Source organism: Danio rerio, chromosome 5 (assembly GCF_049306965.1).
Source record: "Danio rerio strain Tuebingen ecotype United States chromosome 5, GRCz12tu, whole genome shotgun sequence".
Classification (NCBI taxonomy): Eukaryota; Metazoa; Chordata; class Actinopteri; order Cypriniformes; family Danionidae; genus Danio; species Danio rerio.
In genome coordinates, this window is record NC_133180.1 from 6,288,188 (window position 1) to 6,307,500 (window position 19,313).

At 32.6% G+C, this 19,313-nt stretch overlaps 1 protein-coding gene across 9 annotated transcripts in view; it reads right to left on the reverse strand.

Moving 5' to 3' along the window:
• rabl6a (RAB, member RAS oncogene family-like 6a) overlaps positions 1 to 19,313 on the reverse strand; it is a 98,391-nt gene that overhangs the window by 52,596 nt on the left and 26,482 nt on the right. For all 9 annotated transcript variants that reach the window (XR_012406656.1, XM_073951902.1, XM_068221396.2 and 6 more), the window contains 2 exons: positions 14,734 to 14,837; positions 7,100 to 7,473 (listed from right to left, as the gene is read on the reverse strand). Coding sequence is in view for 8 of the 9 variants with exons in the window: in XM_073951902.1 (XP_073808003.1) it covers positions 7,100 to 7,473; positions 14,734 to 14,837 (478 nt within the window). In the remaining variant the exon portion in view is untranslated. The remainder of the gene's footprint in view (positions 1 to 7,099; positions 7,474 to 14,733; positions 14,838 to 19,313) is intronic.

Below are 19,313 nucleotides of genomic sequence, written 5' to 3' on the forward strand. Positions count from 1 at the left end.
AATTCAGTGTGCTACTGCAAGTTTCAGGTTAATGTTTGTGTTTCTGGCATCACGGTGGCTCAGTGGGTAGCACAGCATGAAGATCGATGATTCGAGCCCTAGCTGGGCCAGATGGCATTTCTGTGTGGAGTTTGAGTCAGTTTGAGTCTCCCCATGTTGATGTGGGTTTCCTCCGGGTGCTCGGGTTTCCCCCAAAGTCCAAACACATGTGATATAGGTGGATTAAATAAACTAAACTGGCCGCAGTGTATGAGAGCATGTGTAAGAGTGTATGGGTGTTTCCCAGTTTAGGGTTGCGGCTGGAAGGGCATCCACTGCGTAAAACATGTGCTGGATAAAATGGCAGTTCATTCCACTGTGGCGACCCCAGATTAATAAAGGGACTAAGCCAAAAAGAAAATTAATGAACGAACGTTTGTGTTTCTACAAAATGCATGTCGACTAGTATCTTATCACAAATTATACTATACACACATGTATTTACCATATTAAACCCTAAAACATATACCATAACTACCCCTATATATATATATATATATATATATATATATATATATATATATATATATATATATATATAATTTTATTATAATTGTTATAATTAGAAATTATATATATATATCCACACACTACCGTTTGAGGGCACTTTTTTAATTAATTTTTGTATTCTAAAAATATTTATTAATTAAAAATTTTAATAACTGCTTTTTTTTAACTGTATTTAGTTTCAAATGAAATTATTACTCCAGTCATTATTGCTTTTATTACTATTACTATTACCATTATTAAAAATAATAATAAATACAAGTTTTCGTCTTTTAAATGCAATTAATTGCAAAAAAGTGATTCATTAGTTTCTTTTTTAATTGATTGACAGCACTAATACACATACACACACACACATTTCTAAAACATATCTCGCAACATATTTGTCAGCCCCTTTCAGACACTATCTAATTACTATTTTGATATATATGTATATATATATATATATATATATATATATATATATATATATATATATATATATATATATATGTATATATATATATATATATATATATATATATATATATATATATATATATATATATATATACATAGAGAGAGAGAGAGAGAGAGAGAGAGAGAGATATCAAAATAGTAATTTAAAAGGGAGATCTGGGAGGGGTGTGTCTGAAAGGGGCTGACAAATATGCACACACACACGCACGCACGCACGCACGCACGCACACACACACACACACACACACACATTAAATATAATATATTTGTGCATATACATTAGATAAGTCAGTACTAAATCAAAGAGTAAATAATCTTACAAAAGTCTAAAAAAAAGGATAAAAGAATACACCAAACTATTATGCTTATTTAAAAAAAAAAAAAAAAACAGAACAACTCAAGAGAAAAGTAAAAAAAAACCATTTGGGCCCTATTTGTGGGGCCCTAATGCCCCAGTATAGTGAAAGGACTCTATACTGCTCAGTGAGCGCCATCTTTCAGATGGGACGTTAAACCGAGCTTCTGGCTCTCTGTGGTCATTTAAAGAATGTCTTCAGGATGTCCTTCAAAAAGAGTAGGGGTTTAACATCGGCATCCTGACCAAATTTGCCCACTGTGCATCATGTCCTCCTAACCATCCCCATATCATAATCGGCTTCTTCACTCTGTCTGCTCTCCACCAATAACCAGGTAGATGCTGCACACTGTTGGTGGATGAGGAAATTCCCCCCAAAAATGCATAAAGCGCTAAAAAGCGCTATAGAAATGTTAGGTATTATTATAAATATTATTCTTGAAGAAGTTAGGTGACCAAACACTTATTTTAACAGATGAAACTATTTAATAAAAGAGTTTCGTTTAAATGCACAAAAATGATGGGCTATATTCACTGAGAAATGCAGAAAACTATTAATTTCCAAAACAGGTGAACTCATTTATGCTGAGCACTGCACATATCTTAGACATTCGTCAAATAGCATCCAGCATTTCACAGAACAAAAGACCAAATTAGTGCAATTAAAAAACAACAAATAAAGCAATAATATTTAAAATATGAGCCGAAATGGTGTGTGTGTTTTGACAGGATGATCCCCATCCCCCAGGATCTGCAATGCAGCAGCAGATGCACTGGTGCAGAGCTGCGCGTGTGTTTGTCAGTCCACTGCTCTCCATAATGACTGTGCAGCGGCAGGTCCAGCGTTGCCTGAGAACGTCTCATTGGCATTCAGTATATAATACACCGATGAATGTAGTCCCTGGACGACTGCCCCTCTTTACTACAGTTCATACATTCACTTTAGCAAACCTACAAACACACTCAGATCTCAGTACACACTAGGGAAACTACATGCTGTGAGGAGTTTGTATCATTATGAGGTATATGGTATGTTAATAGACACTTAAAACAAGACATTTAACTGTTCTTATAAAGATTGATAGCCTTAAGGTAACACTTTACTTGAAGGAGTGCTCATGAATGTGACTGAGATGTTATGTATGCTTATGACAACTGTTATTAAGTGTCATTTGTTCAGTTATATCATGTTAAATGCAAAGTTGACAGTTTTTTTATGACAACTTGACTTAAACCAATACATCACAACCAGTCTTCATCTTTGTCATGACAACTTGACATTACCAACACAACTGGTCATAAATTTGTTATAAACATGATTGTCAAGAGCAGGGGCGGACTGGACATCTGGCAATTCTGGCAAATGCCAGAAGGGCCGGACCATTTTTAAAATGTGGGCCGGTATGCTATTTTTTAAATGACGTTTTTTTTTTTTTTTTTTTTTTATGTATTGTTTTTACATGCAGGCAGCTTTTATCTCTTGCAAGATGTGAATATTATGATGATGATGATGATGATGATGATGATGATAATAATAATAATAATAATAATAATAATAATAATAATAATAAATGTTAAGTATTGGCCTAATCGGAAATGGCCGACTGGTTTCGAGATGGGCCGACCCAATCAGAGGTTACATTGACGTAATCAAAATTTGGCAAGAATGTCAAACAAACAGTAAGTGCAACACAAGCTAATAGTCAGAGATGGACCGTTAAAAAAAAAAAGAAAAGGCGGTGCCGAAAAGCCCAGAGAAAGCCAAAAATTGCTCTAAAATCAGACGCTGACAAATGCATAACATTAACTGAAATAGTCTTAAAAGGACACTGTCAACAGCACGAAGGTCAATGGTTTGAACCTCGGCTGGGTCAGTTGGTGTTTCTGTGTGGAGTTTGCATGTTCGCATGGGTTTCCTCCCGGTTTCCCTCACAAGTCCAAACACATGTGCTATAGGTGAATTGGGTAGGCCTAATTGTCCGTAGTGCATGTATGTGAATGTGTGTGTATAGGGGTTTCTCAATGATGGGTTGCAGCTTGGAGGACATTTGCTGCGTAAAATATGGTACTGCTTACATTATTTCACCTTCTGTACACCAATATAAGTAGTGAATGTGCGTGTCCGTGGATGGGGCTGTGTCGGTGTGGTAATGTGGGCTGGTGTGGCTACAGTGCCAGGGCTGATTTTTAGTCCCAGTCCGCCCCTGGTCATGAGGCCGTTAGAATTGTGTCATATATTTTCATGATTTTTCTGATCGTGTTTCCAGTGGAACAAACTGTATTATGGCTTGTTTTCACTGACTGGTAGAGTGTGGTATGGTACGGGTCACCATTATGAGGCTTGCGTTTCTACTGCTAAAAGGGTACCAATAGTACTCTTTTGGTGGGCGTGGTGTACGGCAGAAAGTTTCAGTCTACGTCATTTTCGATTGAGAAAAGTATGAAATACCCTACTGTAATGTCTGCAATTATATAACATAAATAAATAAGCGCAACATATATGAACACATACAGACCCTTACAGTATCCGATATGTTACCAACTACAGAAACACTCCACACAGCAGACATTTAGTCCTTATTTTATGTTCAAAAACATGAAATATAGCCCACAGTCAGAGCAAACCTCTCATCTGTGTCTGTAATCTTCAGCATCACGTGTAACCTCTTGTTAGAGAGTCATTCCATCATTCAGAGTTCATAATAGTTCAAAAGACAATGATAATAGTTAAACATGGCAGTTTGTTCATGTTTGCTGAAGAAATAACGTGCTCCTTTTTTACCGACTTTTTCTTTGTATTTTCGTGCTTCACTCTCGCGTTGGTCATTTTCTGACTGGATCGTATTTCAAAAGCACGTCAATAATCATGCACACATTATTATCATGAGCTCAAGAAGTTTGTTATTTTAGATAAAGACACGCGGCGAGCGCAAGCAAGAAAGCTCGTAAAAAAAACTAGGGGGCACAGAGTAAAATCTGCTCTTCTTCTTGGCTTTGTGGGTGTTCATCAAGACGAGACAAGGTTTGTTTGAGCCCGGGTCGACCATGGCTTGTTAATATATGTATATACAATTACGCTGTAATCTCTCGGCTGTGTATTTAAAACATGGCGGTTCCTTTGTTTTCATTCTGGCTTGTTGCATGACCGACTGACGCATCTCTGTAAACCTTTTGACACCCTTTCTCGTGTTTGGTACAATTTCTAAAGGGTGCCGAAAAAGTGGTACGGTACGTTAAGGTACGCCTTTTGACAGTGGAAACGGCCATAAAAGTGTACCAAACCATACCAAGCAGCGGAAACAGGCCATTAGTCATTTTAATGTCTCACTAAAAGAGTCATTATTCTCAACATTTGTATATTCGGTGACATTTTAATGACAAATTCAGCTTGTAACACTGTAGTTGAGGTAAAAAATAATAATGATGGCGATGTGTAACATATTCATAATGGCTTCATGTCAATCATGTTTGATTATGGTAATGTCAAGCTGTCATGACAAAGACAAAAACAGGTTGTGATGTATTTGTTTATGTCAAGTTGTCATAAGAAACAATCTCATCTTTGCGTTTTACAGATGAGGATGAGTATCGGTTCCTTGTCATTGCGATCAGCCGATACCGGGTACCGATTCTGATGCTTTAAGCTTTATAATGCATAAAGAACATTTTCCCTCTTAAGCCTGATTTAAACTCCTGCGTCAAGCGCACGAGTATGGTCCGGCAAAGCCTTTGTGAAGGAGGTCCAGATGGAAACCTTTGTTTTGTGTTTACCTTATGATTAAAGTTGTTGCACGTCCGCCAGTTCCCACCAGGATTAGCTACTTGTAGCATTCAGAAAAAACAAAACACCCATGAAGAAACTCGTCACAGAGGAACATAATAAGCTGACATGTAACTCGGGAAACAACCACGTGTGATCGGTTCATGAGATACCGATCTCAAGCCGATCGATTGGAGCGTCCCTAATTCAAAATGTCATAACAGAGAGAATGACACTTAATGACAGTTGTTATAATTCTCAGTTACATCCATAAATCTCATTCACATTTATGACATGGTGTCATGTCATGCTTATTAAGGTGTAATGACAGCCTTATGTCAAAAAGTCAAATTCAAGCTGCATTTGATCTTGTGCCAAATCAACTTTAAACCACATAATAAAACTGACTATCACTTGCTTGCCAGTTTAAATAAATAAATAAATATATAGGTAAGTAGTAAGTAAGTAAGTAGTAAGTAGTAAACAAGTAGTAAGTAGTAAATAGTAAGAAGTTAGTAAGTACGTAGTAGGTAGTAAGAAAATAAGTAAGTAGTAAGTAGTTAGTAAGTACATAGTAAGTAGTAAGTAAATAAGTAGTAAGCAGTTAGTAAGTACGAAGTAAATAAGTAATAAGTAGTAAATAAGTACGTAGTAAGAAGTAAATAAGTAGGAAGTAAGAAGTAGTAAGTAGTTAGTAAGTATGCAGTAAGTAAATAAGTAAGTAGTAAGTAGTTAGTAATTAAGTAAGTAGGTAAGTAGTAAGTAAATAAATGAATACACAAATACATAAATGGATAGATAAAAGTAGTAAAAAGTAGTAAGCAAGTAGTAAGTAGTACGTAGTTAGTAAGTATGTAGTAAGTAGTAAGAAAATAAGTAGTAAGTACGTAGTAAGTAGTTAGTAAGTAGTAAGTACGTAGTACGTAGTAAGAAGTTAGTAAGTAGTAAGTAAATAAGTAGTTAGTTAGTAAGTTTGTAGTAAGTAGTAAGTAATTAAGTAGGAAGTAAGTAGTAAGTAGTTAGTAAGTACGTAGTAAGTAAATAAGTAAGTAGTAAGTAGTAAGTAGTTAGTAAGTATATAGTAAGTAAATAAGTAAGTAGTAAGTAAGCAAGTAGTAAGTAGTACGAAGTTAGTAAGTACGTAGTAAGTAGTAAGAAAATTAGTAAGTAGTAAGTAGCAAGTACGTAGTAAGTAGTTAGTAAGTAGTAAGTAAATAAGTAGTATGTAGTAAGTTAGTAAGTACGTAGTAAGTAAATATGTAATAAGTAGTAAGTAATTAGTAAGTAGTTAGTAAGTACGTAGTAAGTAGTAAGTAGTTAGTAAGTACGTAGTAAGTAGTAAGTAAATAAGTAGGATGTAAGTAGTAAGTAGTTAGTAAGTACGTAGTAAGTAAATAAGTAGTAAGTAGTGAGTAAGTACGTAGTAAGTAAATAAGTAGTAAGTAGTAAGTAATGAGTAATTAAGTAAGTAGGTAAGTAGTAAGTAAATAAATAAATGCAAATAAATAGATAAATGGATAGATAAATGGATAGATGGATAGGTTCTCATGTACAAAGCTTTTTGTACAAACCTTCCTAAAAGTGAACGTATGAGAGAATACATCTGAATTTATTTATTATAAATAAAGGTCTATGTTTCCAGTCCCGGTTGGGCCAGTTGTCATTTCTATTTGGAGTTTGCATGTTCTTTTAGTGTTGGCATGGGTTTTCCTTCGGGTGCTCCGGTTTCCCTCACAGTCCAAACACATGCACTACAAGTGATTTGGATAAACTAAAGTGTGTATGGATGTTTCCCAGTATTGAGTTGCGGCTAGAAGGGTATCCGCTGCGTAAAACATATGCCGGAAAAGTTGGTGGTTCATTCCGCTGTAGCGACCTCTGATAAATCAGAGACTAAGCCGAAGGAAAATGAATGAATGTTTAAATATAATTTAATAAATAATAATAATAATGTACATATAAGTAATATAACAGCTGACCTGGTTTGTCTGGTGAAGTCTCAGCAGCGGACGATCCAAACAAACGTGAGATGAATCCTCTTTTCTGTGCAGCAGGAGCTGCAAGTTGGGCAGGAGCAGGTGTCGGTGTGGCGGGTGAAGCCTCTAAGGTTTGTGACAGTGTCTGGTGGACTTGTGTGGCTGTGGTCTGGGCTGTAGGGTGTGGTATAGATGGAGGTGGTGGTGGGGCAGGTGTCTGAAGTGGGACAGGAGCCTGTGGGGTGCTGGGGCTAGAGTTACTGGGAGAAGCGGCTCCAGGAAGAACCACAGGAGACTGGGAGCCAGATGACGGGCTCTGGCCATTAGAGGGCGCCGGAGAGCCGTAAGCTTTGCGTGCTTCCATCATCTCAAGAAATCTGCAAACATAATTGATGGAAAACTTTGATTAGTTGACATTTTTGTCTGAGTGGATGAATCTTGAAGAAATTATAAAACAATATTAGCTTGACTTGTTTTAGTTTTAGTAGCAAGATCAGAATCCGTTTTACTGCCAAGTGTGCTTCACACACAAGGAATTCAGAAGCTTCCAGTGTACATAAAGTGACAACACAAAATAAATATGAAAGAAGGGCGATAAAAATTAAACATGATGCAGTTAGTCAAAAAAGCTCTGGATGTTAAGTTGTATGTACAGATTTGTTATAAATATACAGGTTATACGGTGCTGTGTACAAATGCATATGTAGAAAGTACTGCATTGTATATTGATATAAGGTGCTTTGAACAAGTGTGTATGAGAAAGTATTGCACATGTTTATTGCACAGTAGGAGAATATTTAACTGTTCATGAGGTAGATGGCCTGAGGAAAGCAACTTTTCCTGTGTCTGGCTGTTTTTGTGCTTGGATCTCTGAAGCACCAGTTTAAACAGGAAGTGTGCTGAGTGCGAGGCGTCCAGAGTGATTTTGTGAGCCCTTTTACTCACTCTGGAGGAGTACAGTTCTTGAAGTGTAGGAAGGCCAGCGCCAGTGATTCGTTCAGCAGTCCGGACTATTAATAATCAAGCGACGCGATTGACACAGGCATTTTAGTTGTTTGTTTATCTTTCAATTTCTAAATATGCTTGGTGACTAAAATATTATTTTAATAAATATATCTGTTTAATAAATCTGTTTTGATTAAATGCACAAAAACAAATTGCCTATATTCACTGAGAAATGGATACAAATATTAATTTTCAAAATGGGCTGTACTCAATTATGCTGAGCACATGAAAAATAGCATTTAAGGCTTCTCAATACGTAATGAGGGGTCTTCAGTTTCTCTAAATTGATTTATCAACTTTTAATAACTTTTTAAGATCCAGCGAACACCATTTGTACTGTATGTGTGTGTGTGTGTGTGTCATAGTTTGTGGGAATTTATTTGGTGCGCAAACTCACAGTAAATTTTAGATACAGCCAAAGGCTTTGTGAATGTACCGAGTCTAAATATAATAAGGCTGCATCCAAAAATCGCATACTTCCATACTATATAGTACGCTAAAAACAGTATGCGAGAATAGTTTGTCAGAATTGATAGATTTCGTAAAACAGTATGCTAGAAGTACCCGGATGACCTACAGTACTACTTAAAGCGAGATTCTAAAGTTTGCATCCGATGCACGCTACTCTTTTCCATGATGCACCACGAGAGAATTCATGAATGGGAGTGAAGTGACGTAACTGACGCGGGTAGGTCATGTAGTCATGACAAAATGGCGGCAGTAGTACGTCTGAGTTCCATTCATAGTACTCACATTCATAATGTATAGAACGTACTTTTCTGTTGGCCAAGTGATACATTTAAGTTCAAACGCAGTACCTAGGCCAGGGGTCGGCAACCCGCGGCTCTAGAGCCGCATGCGGCTCTTTAGCGCTGCCCTAGTGGCTCCCTGGAACTTTTTCAAAAAATGTTTGAAAATGGAAAACGATGAGGGAGGTAAATATATTTTTTGTTTTAATATAGTTTCTATAGGAGGACAAACAATCTTAACGTTTTCCAATGCTGTAAAAGTGTGTAGAATATTTAATTTCAACATTTCTGTCAACGAAGATTTGCGTCATAGCCTGCGACACACGTTTCTATCAGCAGGGCGGGATGCCAGGCAGGTAGCTGTTGTAAACAAACCGGCGGCTGTGTGATGCGCCATGGAGCGCAAGCTGTCTTTGCCAAAGATGTACAGCGGGGCACGCTTTCTCATTTTCCCTCCCTGAGAGAATTCAAAGAAGCCCATCCCGATCACTCACTCAACGGTGATTATTTACAAGGTGCGATCGTTGATATGCAAACTGCATTTGGGAGCAGATTTTGCGAGTGGCGAAAGGAAAAAACGAGACTGTCTTTCCTTGACACATACCCCTGGAGATTGACCCTTCCTTGTTGAACACATTCCCAGGAATGACTCGAGCTGATCTTGAAATGGAAATGGCAGGCTGCGTTTTATCGCACTGTTTGTTGCTCAGATAAGGGGCACGTTGTGCACGTTCATTTTGATGTTGTTTTTTTGAATCCTCAAAATAAAAAAAACATTAAAAAATCTGATTTCTTTATTGCATTTCTTTAATTTCATCAAAGCAAAACATAATGCAATAATATTGTAATGAAGTTAAACTTGAACATTAAACATAATGCATTAATATTGTAATGAAGTTAAACTTGAACATTAAACATAATGCATTAATATTGTAATGAAGTTAAACTTGATAATTAAACATAATGCATTAATATTGTAATGAAGTTAAACTTGAACATTAAACATAATGCATTAATATTGTAATGAAGTTAAACTTGATCATTAAACATAATTCATTAATATTGTAATGAAGTTAAACTTGATAATTAAACATAATGCATTAATATTGTAATGAAGTTAAACTTGATAATTAAGCATAATGCATTAATATTGTAATGAAGTTAAACTTGAACATTAAACATAATGCATTAATATTGTAATGAAGTTAAACTTGATCATTAAACATAATGCATTAATATTGTAATGAAGTTAAACTTGATAATTAAGCATAATGCATTAATATTGTAATGAAGTTAAACTTGAACATTAAACATAATGCATTAATATTGTAATGAAGTTAAACTTGAACATTAAACATAATGCATTAATATTGTAATGAAGTTAAACTTGATAATTAAACATAATGCATTAATATTGTAATGAAGTTAAACTTGAACATTAAACATAATGCATTAATATTGTAATGAAGTTAAACTTGATCATTAAACATAATTCATTAATATTGTAATGAAGTTAAACTTGATAATTAAACATAATGCATTAATATTGTAATGAAGTTAAACTTGATAATTAAACATAATGCATTAATATTGTAATGAAGTTAAACTTGATAATTAAGCATAATGCATTAATATTGTAATGAAGTTAAACTTGATCATTAAACATAATTCATTAATATTGTAATGAAGTTAAACTTGATAATTAAACATAATGCATTAATATTGTAATGAAGTTAAACTTGATCATTAAACATAATTCATTAATATTGTAATGAAGTTAAACTTGAACATTAAACATAATGCATTAATATTGTAATGAAGTTAAACTTGATAATTAAGCATAATGCATTAATATTGTAATGAAGTTAAACTTGATCATTAAACATAATTCATTAATATTGTAATGAAGTTAAACTTGATAATTAATCATAATGCATTAATATTGTAATGAAGTTAAACTTGATAATTAATCATAATGCATTAATATTGTAATGAAGTTAAACTTGAACATTAAACATAATGCATTAATATTGTAATGAAGTTAAACTTGATCATTAAACATAATGCATTAATATTGTAATGAAGTTAAACTTGATAATTAATCATAATGCATTAATATTGTAATGAAGTTAAACTTGATCATTAAACATAATGCATTAATATTGTAATGAAGTTAAACTTGATCATTAAACATAATGCATTAATATTGTAATGAAGTTAAACTTGATAATTAAGCATAATGCATTAATATTGTAATGAAGTTAAACTTGAACATTAAACATAATGCATTAATATTGTAATGAAGTTAAACTTGATCATTAAACATAATGCATTAATATTGTAATGAAGTTAAACTTGATAATTAATCATAATGCATTAATATTGTAATGAAGTTAAACTTGATCATTAAACATAATGCATTAATATTGTAATGAAGTTAAACTTGATCATTAAACATAATGCATTAATATTGTAATGAAGTTAAACTTGATAATTAAGCATAATGCATTAATATTGTAATGAAGTTAAACTTGAACATTAAACATAATGCATTAATATTGTAATGAAGTTAAACTTGATCATTAAACATAATGCATTAATATTGTAATGAAGTTAAACTTGATAATTAAACATAATGCATTAATATTGTAATGAAGTTAAACTTGATAATTAAACATAATGCATTAATATTGTAATGAAGTTAAACTTGATCATTAAACATAATGCATTAATATTGTAATGAAGTTAAACTTGATAATTAAGCATAATGCATTAATATTGTAATGAAGTTAAACTTGAACATTAAACATAATGCATTAATATTGTAATGAAGTTAAACTTGATCATTAAACATAATGCATTAATATTGTAATGAAGTTAAACTTGATAATTAAACATAATGCATTAATATTGTAATGAAGTTAAACTTGATAATTAAACATAATGCATTAATATTGTAATGAAGTTAAACTTGATCATTAAACAATTCATTAATATTGTAATGAAGTTAAACTTGATAATTAAACATAATGCATTAATATTGTAATGAAGTTAAACTTGATCATTAAACAATTCATTAATATTGTAATGAAGTTAAACTTGATAATTAAACATAATGCATTAATATTGTAATGAAGTTAAACTTGATAATTAAACATAATGCATTAATATTGTAATGAAGTTAAACTTGATAATTAAGCATAATGCATTAATATTGTAATGAAGTTAAACTTGAACATTAAACATAATGCATTAATATTGTAATGAAGTTAAACTTGATAATTAAACATAATGCATTAATATTGTAATGAAGTTAAACTTGATCATTAAACATAATGCATTAATATTGTAATGAAGTTAAACTTGATCATTAAACATAATTCATTAATATTGTAATGAAGTTAAACTTGATAATTAAACATAATGCATTAATATTGTAATGAAGTTAAACTTGATAATTAAACATAATGCATTAATATTGTAATGAAGTTAAACTTGATAATTAAGCATAATGCATTAATATTGTAATGAAGTTAAACTTGATCATTAAACATAATTCATTAATATTGTAATGAAGTTAAACTTGATAATTAAACATAATGCATTAATATTGTAATGAAGTTAAACTTGATCATTAAACATAATTCATTAATATTGTAATGAAGTTAAACTTGAACATTAAACATAATGCATTAATATTGTAATGAAGTTAAACTTGATAATTAAGCATAATGCATTAATATTGTAATGAAGTTAAACTTGATCATTAAACATAATTCATTAATATTGTAATGAAGTTAAACTTGATAATTAATCATAATGCATTAATATTGTAATGAAGTTAAACTTGATAATTAATCATAATGCATTAATATTGTAATGAAGTTAAACTTGAACATTAAACATAATGCATTAATATTGTAATGAAGTTAAACTTGATCATTAAACATAATTCATTAATATTGTAATGAAGTTAAACTTGATAATTAAACATAATGCATTAATATTGTAATGAAGTTAAACTTGATCATTAAACATAATGCATTAATATTGTAATGAAGTTAAACTTGATAATTAAGCATAATGCATTAATATTGTAATGAAGTTAAACTTGAACATTAAACATAATGCATTAATATTGTAATGAAGTTAAACTTGATCATTAAACATAATTCATTAATATTGTAATGAAGTTAAACTTGATCATTAAACATAATGCATTAATATTGTAATGAAGTTAAACTTGATAATTAAACATAATGCATTAATATTGTAATGAAGTTAAACTTGATAATTAAACATAATGCATTAATATTGTAATGAAGTTAAACTTGATCATTAAACAATTCATTAATATTGTAATGAAGTTAAACTTGATAATTAAACATAATGCATTAATATTGTAATGAAGTTAAACTTGATCATTAAACAATTCATTAATATTGTAATGAAGTTAAACTTGATAATTAAACATAATGCATTAATATTGTAATGAAGTTAAACTTGATAATTAAACATAATGCATTAATATTGTAATGAAGTTAAACTTGATAATTAAGCATAATGCATTAATATTGTAATGAAGTTAAACTTGAACATTAAACATAATGCATTAATATTGTAATGAAGTTAAACTTGATAATTAAACATAATGCATTAATATTGTAATGAAGTTAAACTTGATCATTAAACATAATGCATTAATATTGTAATGAAGTTAAACTTGATAATTAAACATAATGCATTAATATTGTAATGAAGTTAAACTTGATAATTAAACATAATGCATTAATATTGTAATGAAGTTAAACTTGATCATTAAACAATTCATTAATATTGTAATGAAGTTAAACTTGAACATTAAACATAATGCATTAATATTGTAATGAAGTTAAACTTGATCATTAAACAATTCATTAATATTGTAATGAAGTTAAACTTGAACATTAAACATAATTCATTATTATACTGTAATTAAGTTAAACTTGAGACGGCATTGTACAACAGAGTAGTCATGTGGCACGTCATTCTCTACAGGATGCACTGCAGGGAAATGAAAATTTTACCATGAAGGCTCAGTATGTATTTGTAGCCAACGAAGTCATTTTTATAGTAGGCTAATATAGCTAATATAAATACATACAGCATGTGTTGCCATCATTATAAGGCTTATATAAAGCTTTTAATTTTTTGCGGCTCCAGACATATTTGTTTTTGTTTTTTTTGGTCCAATATGGCTCTTTCAACATTTTGGGTTGCCGACCCCTGACCTAGGCGTTTTCGGAGGCAGCCTAAGTATTTGCTGTACTGTACGTGTGTGTGTATGCATGGTTTGACCCTCACATGTCAGCTCATGGAAATTTATTTGGTGCGCAAACTCTCACAGTGAATTTCAGGTATAGCCATAGCCTTTGTGAATGTACCAAGTCTAAATATAATAAGGCTGCATCCAAAAATCTCATTCTTCCATACTACATAGTACGCTAAAAACAGTATGTGAGCAGAGTAGTGTGTCAGAATTCATAGAATTGGAAAAACAATATGCAAGAAGTCCCCGGATGACCTACTACTTCCGCCGAGACTCTGAGGTTTGCATCTGGTACGCACTACTCTATCCCATGATTCACTACGAGAGAATTCATGAATGGGAGTGAAGCAACGCAACTGATGCAGGGAGTTCACATGATCATCACAAAATGTCGAATGTAGTATGTCCGAGTTCCATTCATAGTACTAGCATTCAAACTGCGTAGAACGTACTTTTACTCCTAATGGTCGGGTACTACATTTAAGTTCAAACGCAGTACCTACTGTGAAGTAGGCGATTTCGGAGGCAGCCTGAGTGTGTGCAGTACTGTACGCGTGTGTGCGCATGACCCTCACATGTCATAGTTCTGGTCCTCTGTCTCCTGCTGAACACTGAGCTCCTCCAGAGTGGCATCGATGTCAAGCTGATTTGTCTCCAGTTGCCGTAACAGAGTCTCCCTCTGCAAACATCAAGCACACCATAAACCCACAGGACGTCCAAACTGACCTCCTTTCTACTCAAGCAACCGCTTTCTGCCTTAGTATCCCTAAATAAGGAGAACTGGAGATTAATCAGCACACAGACAATTCATTGGCAACTAAATGAATAAATAAAATGCAGAATCCCTGAGTGTGTTTACATCACTTAAAAAGGACTTAGGGGTAGAGAGACAGGCAGATTTTATTTGAGTTTATATCTATTATTATGTGTTTATAATTATTATTTAATTATTTTATTATTACCACCTTTTTTACCATTTTATTTATTACCACCTTTTTTGCCTATCCTGGTATGTACAGATATGGCTACTGAGAAATCGCACAACTCCCCGGTAAAGTGTGTGACACCACAACATGGTTTAACACAAGAAATACATGGCCAGCAGGGGGCAGTTATGTAACATGGTGAGCATACTGAACTGATCCATGATATTGAGCACATGAGCTACCTGTAAACGGTGTGAAAACATATACATTATAAACATATACATTATAGTTGAACTTTTTAAAATGCCAATTTTGGAGTGTCTATTTAAGTGCAGATAGCACACCCCTTTGGAATATGCTAGTCGAGTGCTGGAAATATTTAACATTTAATGACATGTACTGTATGATCACTACCTGTAATGCTGTGTTCACACCAGACGTGAAAGCGCGGATTTGCTATTCGCGCGTAAATAGCCGCGTGAACATTTGAGTTTACTCGCTTCATTCGTGCATTAAATTCACTTCAGAACAGACGCGGACTCGTGTGATGAGCAGGGCTTCTGTCTGCCCAGTGACTCTAGCTTCGTAGCTAAATGGCTAACATGGATTTTATGAAGAAAATAACAGTGTTTATGTGCTTTATGAAGACTGAAAAACAGCGTTGATTTGTTTAGGGTCGTGTCTGAGTCCACTACATCCTTTCAGAGGTGCATCCAGCTCTGTGAGCTCATAAACTCCTCCAGAAACTGAACCTGGATGACGGAGGCTTTCAGTGGTGCTTCTGACTTAGCCAAGCCCAGTTTGATGACTTGTTGTCGGTGTCGCCTGGAGGATTTCCCCCGGGACACCATCAACAAGTTCTACGTCACAATCACGCCCCCACAAGAGCAAACTTCTGATTGGTTAACGTGGCGCAAATGTCCGCTGAAGTTCAGATTTAATTTTTATCATTTTGTCAAACGCGCAAAACGCTCAATTCGCGCCGCACCAGTCGCGTGTATCGTGCCGCAGGATATCTATTTGCGCGTTTGCATTGACTTACCATGCAAATCACTCGCGCTTAACGCACGTTCCGCGTCTGGTGTTAATGCAGCATTAGTCAATGAAAAAGCGGTTGTTTCTTCCGCCACCTGGTGGCTATTGCGTAAAGCACAGAAATGTTTTTTTTTGTTAAATGAAAAGGTGGCTTTTACAACCGCAGTATTGCACGTGACTGCAGTTGACAAATTGCAGTATTGCGCGTGCAAAAACGCACATTCTTAGTAGCCAAATCTGTATCTTTTACTGTTGCACATTTTACATCTGCAAAGTGCCTTGAGATGCTACTTTTAAAGGCGTTATATAAAAAAATAAAGCTTATTATTATTAAAATCTTCATAACAGACGCTTAAATGTGCACAAACTAATAAAGAGGGTTAAACAATTGGGGTTAACAAGTTTGTTCAAAGTCATGGCAGTAAGACATGGCCTTTAGCTGAAAAAGATAGCAAGGAGAGGAAAACAGATCTGGACTCTGCTCTGAAAGTTTCATGAGTTTCACATGCTGTGGAATGGGATTTGCATACAAGTTTGAAAAAGTTGGTCAAGCGATATTCATCATAAGATTAGGTTTATGATGGGATCACATTTACTTTTTTGTGATCGATTGCTGAACTTGCATAATGGTATATGAGTCACAAAATTGACCTAAGCTGCTTAAAAAGTTACTTTGACAGGTATATTAAGGAAAACTGCTTTATTGCATATGCATGTTCAGCGTAAACATGCAATTTCAAAAGCCTTAAGTACACTCACTGGCCACTTTATTAGGTACACCTTACTGGTCCCAGGTTGGACCCCTTTTGCCTTCAGAACTGCCTTAATCCTTCGTGGCATAGATTCAACAATATTCCTCTAAGATTTTGGTCCATATTGATATGATTGCATCTTGCAGTTGCTTTAGATTTGCCGGCTGCACATCCATGATGCCAATCTCCCATTCCACCACATCCCAAAGGAGCTCTATTGGATTATGATCTGGTGACTTTTGAGGCAATTTGAGTACAGTGAACTCAATGTCATGTTCAATAAACCAGTCTGATATGATTTGTGCTTTATGGCATGGCGTGTAACTAATATAACTAATAACAACTGAATGTTATTAGTTATTACCTTTATTTAATAAAATGATTATGACTTATGATAATTAGATTACGGTTATGATTTTAATGCATTATTGGGCAAATAGGGTAACGCTTTAGTTTAGGTCACCGTTCATGCTCTTATTAAGATGTTAACTGTTCATTAATAGTTACAAAGTATAATATTATTCTGCATCCCTAATAAAATAAACCTAACCTCTACCTGACTAACTAGTAATAAACAGCTAATAAGTAGTTTAAGCTAATAGTGTTAGTAAATGGTTTGCTTATACAGTGATTTGAACAGTGTTTAAATAAATACTTAATCAAATTACTCATAAGACAGGGACTTTCTGCCACCTACTGGTGTTTTTAGCTAATGTACTAGCAGAAAAACATACTCGGGGAAAATATAATGTAACTATCCATACATAAATGCTAAATATATATCTACAGTGCTCAAAATATACAAGTACACCCCTCACAAATCCCTCAATTAAATAAATATGTTCTAAAGGATACTTAACAATATTATATTTGTGCATTTATATTAGATTAATCAGTAATGAAGCCAAATATGGAGCTAATCTAACGAAATAACTTTGATAACGGTCGAAAAATGTGCAGGCTAAATTTATGTGTGAGGGAAAAATATTAAATAAAAATAAAAACATTGAAAAAAAGAGCAAAAATCAAGAGAAACAAAAAATATATTAAATTGTTGCAGTATTTTGCATTAACTTAAATGTAATACCTTTCTATTTCTAAAGATGTTTGGGGACTAAAACATTTTATATTTAAATATATCTGTTATATAAAACATTTTAATAAATATATCTGTTTAATAAACATGTTTTGTTCAAATGCATCAAAATATATGACCTATATTGATTGAGAAATGAATTTAAGTATTAATTTTCAAAATGGTGTGCACTCATTTATGCTGAGCACCGTATGTATTATATAAGTTTTGGACAATAATATCACACAACCCTAAGCAGTACCCCATGAAACAACATTCATCTTTTGTTTCTCTTTGGTTTTATGTTAGCTATAAGCTTTAAATGTAGAAGTTAATTTCTCTAACAGCACCCATCAAATACGCTAAAACCGCTCCAATGACCTACTAACTGTGGCGTGGCCTCAGGAAGAGATGCTGACACATAAGACAGAGCAGTCACCATTGATCCTGGCCTTTATTAATTAATGCCATTCAGTCTCAAGAGACACATAACAACAAGGATACGAGGAACAACTTTAACACTAATGACTAAATCTGTTGAGTTTAAATCTGCTGGTCCACAGCTGCCTACAGCTTCAGTAAAGTTAATTACCATAATGTTTACACACATTTCTGACTAAAATCAGCAGTGGTGTTGTTATAAAATTAAAATATATCTATTTTAAAAATCAATTAAAATGAAAACATATAAATAATACAATAAATATATTAAGATGAGAAAAGTAAACCTAAAAAAGAGATTAATTGAAAACTAACTTAAAATAATTTTAAGTTAAAGTACTAATATCCCTAAACGTTAAATAAATGTAGAAATAAATGCTGAACAAAAATACTGAAAAACCCTACTAAGAAAACAAGCCTTTTATTAGTTTATTAGTAACTAATAAAAAAAGGCACATCACTAAAATAAAACAAAGAAAATTAAAATAAAAACTAAAAATATAAATATAAATATTACTATACTGTAGACTTTTATAGTGAATATCATATTTATATTTTAAGCATTTAAGTTTTAGTGTTAGTAATGTGTTAGACAATAGTACGAAATAAATAATGATCAATTAACAGAAATAAACAACCCACTGACATCAATTTCTAGTATTTTTTATAAACTAATATATACTATTTATATTTTTATATAAATATAAATATAAATAAATAATAAAGTCATTTAATTGATTGATTAATTAAAAATGTATATTAATATTTAATGATAGCCAAGTTGTGACTTTAAGGGCTTAGTTGTGGACTAGTTTGGTTGGGTTGATTAAAGGCATAAAAATATGATTCTGTACAGAGATACTGCATTGATTTCTGTATTTTGATACGAATCAATAAAATTGTTAATCACTAAAAATGTATATTAA